The following is a 3,024-nucleotide window of genomic DNA, read 5'->3' as shown; positions in this document are numbered from 1 at the left end:
GATTAAAGTTGCCTCTACCAGAATTACTTCCATATTGCCTTCCATTCTGATTGGTAACATTTCCAGTGTTATTGAAATTTGGTTGCCAATTTCTCCTCTGGTTTCTTCTGTAATAAGCAATGTTTGCCTGAAAATCTATTCCATTGACAGAGTTCTAATGTTCAATCCTATTTTCTTGGCTCAACAGCATGCCATAAACCTCTAATGGAGTTATGCTTTCTGATTTAGCATTGATTGTACCAACAATCGAGTCATACTCAGGTCCAAGCCCAGCAAGTAAACACAATACAAAGTCATCATTACTCATATGATTACCAGCAGCTCTTAGTGAATCCAGATTCAACTTCATCTTAATATAATATTCATGAATACTCATCGATCCCTTTCTAGTTGTCTGGATCTGAGTTCTTAAGTGAAGAACTCTTGAACGAGACCTAGCACCAAACTGTCCAGAGAGTGTTTGCCATACCTCTAGAGATGAGCTTGCTCCAACAATAGCACTTAACACTTCTTTACTCAGAGTTGAAAGCAGCCAGCTCATGAGTTGTTGATAAACTTTTCTCCAGATCTGAAACTGCGGATTTACCATAGTGATCACAGTTTGATCGTTATTGACATTAACAATCATTCGACTTGGAGGATTCTTAGTATTATCGATCAGATCTTCAAGCTCGATTGCATTGATCGTAGCAATAACTTGAGATCGCCATAGCAGGCAATTGTTGTTTGTGAGCTTGATCGGAGTATTGAAAATCATAGAGTTAACTGATGAGTTGTTGATTGAGTTTGTGATTGGATTTGCAGTTGAGCTTGAAGCTCGAGTGCTTGTAGCTTGAAATTCATTGTTAGCCATTTTAACAATAGACTCTGATACCAAGTTGGAATTTGAAGATCAAATGAAGAAGAAAAAGAAGAATTGTCTTTCAATTTTATTATTGCAAATCAATTACAGAAATGAGCTCAACTTAGTATTTATGGTGGAATCTAATACTTGCTGAGTACTCTAATTACAGCTAAGCAATGTAACTACTGAGTAACTAACTCTGATCTAACTAAATCCAATACAATTAATAAGTACTGATTTGTTAACTAATTGCTGCATAATCCAGCTGCATGGGAATCGCTTCATAACAGTTTTGCCATTTGGAACTTTCCAACTTCTCACGTGTACCTTTCACATTCATTCCCAGACTAGCTACTGGATTTACAGCTTGCTTGATTCCAGCTAGCACTCCAACGTGTGTTGCATTTAGTTCAGCTTCATCAGCTAATTCAACAAACATTTGGTTGGATAATCTCCAAGACTTGGCTTATGACGTTGAGGACATACTAGATGAGTTTGCCACCAAAGCTTTAGAGCGCAAATTGAAGGCAGAGCATGTTCATGAGGCCAGTACTAGAAAGTTCAGAGGCTGGTCCCCACTGCTTGTTTCAGTTATTTCAACCTAAGTACTATTAAGTTGAATGCCAGTATGCCGTCCAGGATTAAAGATATTATCGGACGGTTGGATCGACTCTGCAAACAAAGAAATGACCTTGGATTGCAATTGACTCCTGCAGTGACGTCATCAAGTACTGCTGCGCGAAGACCAGACAGCTCAAGTGTGCCGAAAGAACGTGTTGTGTATGGAAGAGAAGATGACAAAGCCAAAGCACTTGAAATGGTGTTGAGCGATGAGCCAAGTGTTGCCAATGTTCGTGTAATCCCCATTGTTGGCATCGGTGGGGTCGGAAAAACAACCCTTGCTCGGAAGGTCTACAATGACATGGCCATTATTTATTACAAGTTCGACCTCAAAGCTTGGCTTTGTGTCTCCGACAACTTTGATGTTTTGAGTATTTCCAAGAAACTTCTCCCGTCAATCACATCCAAAGCTTGTGATCTGAATACTTTAAATGAAGTGCAAATAAAATTGAAAGAAGCTGCGAATGGGAAAAAAATCTTGATAGTTCTGGACGATGTTTGGAATGTGGATTACCGCTTGTGGGAGACCTTAAAGCTCCGTTCCTTGCTGCTGTACCATCTAGTAAGATAATTCTCACTACACGCCTTGGGCATGTTGCATCAAGATTGGGACCTACTCAACGTCATAATCTCAAGCTCCTATCTGATGATGCTTGTTGGTCTCTGTTTATGAAGCATGCATTTGAAAGCACAGATGTTAATGCACTTTAAATTTCAGCACTATATCATAAGAAAGTTATCAAAAAGTGTGGAGGATTACCCCTAGCAACAGAGACTCTTGGGGGCCTACTGCGCTCTAAGAGAGATGATGCATGGGAAGATATATTAAATAGCAAAATATGGAATTTACCTCAAGAAAGTGGCATTCTCCCTGTGTTAAGATTGAGTTACCATCATCTTCCTTCTCATTTGAAAAGATGCTTTGCTTATTGTGCTCTTTTTCCTAAAGATTATGAATTCAAGGAAAAAGAACTGGTGCTCTTGTGGAAGGTTGAAGGCCTTATTCGTCAGCCAAGAAATCATAAGCAACTAGAAGAATGGGGCAACAAGTCTTTCCACGATCTAGTGTCGAGATCAATTTTTCAACAGTCACGTGCTGATTGTTTGAAATTCGTAATGCACGACCTTGTTCACGATCTTGCTCAGTTGATTTCTGGAGAGACCATTTTCAGGCTAGAGGAGGCCGGTGACCTATCAAGAAGGAAAAAAAGGGTCCGCCATTCTTTTTACCCTCGTAGTGATTATGAAAATAAAAGCAGGTTTCAGTTTCTTATTGGAGTTGAACATCTGCGAACATTCCTGCCGGTAGTCATAAGCGGTGGCAGTTATTGTGGTTATATAAGTAATATGGTTGTATGTGATTTGTTGCCTAGGTTTAAAAAGTTGAGGGTGTTATCTTTAGAGGGATATTATGTCACTCGATTACCTAATTCAATTACCAAATTGAGACTCTTAACGTACCTAAACCTCAGTGGCACCGAGATCAGATGTTTACCCGAGTCTACAAGCTCGTTGCTGTACTTGCAAATATAAAATAAGAGATATATCTTTGGCTGATC

The 3,024-nt window shown here is 39.4% G+C and overlaps 1 protein-coding gene across 1 annotated transcript; it reads left to right on the top strand.

The window, feature by feature from the left end:
- Nucleotides 1-1,472: 1,472 nt before the first annotated feature.
- LOC18047756 (putative disease resistance RPP13-like protein 1) lies at nt 1,473-2,998 on the top strand. Its single transcript, XM_024187224.1, has 2 exons — nt 1,473-2,004; nt 2,184-2,998. The coding sequence occupies exons 1-2, from the start codon at nt 1,473-1,475 to the stop codon at nt 2,996-2,998; spliced, it is 1,347 nt and encodes a 448-aa protein (XP_024042992.1).
- The last annotated feature ends 26 nt before the right edge of the window (nt 2,999-3,024 follow it).

The sequence above is a fragment of the Citrus clementina genome, unplaced genomic scaffold, assembly GCF_000493195.1.
Source record: "Citrus clementina cultivar Clemenules unplaced genomic scaffold, Citrus_clementina_v1.0 scaffold_3, whole genome shotgun sequence".
NCBI classification, from domain to species: domain Eukaryota; kingdom Viridiplantae; phylum Streptophyta; class Magnoliopsida; order Sapindales; family Rutaceae; genus Citrus; species Citrus x clementina.
Note: the sequence above shows the minus strand (reverse complement) of the source record. Positions and strands in the feature narration are given on the sequence as shown.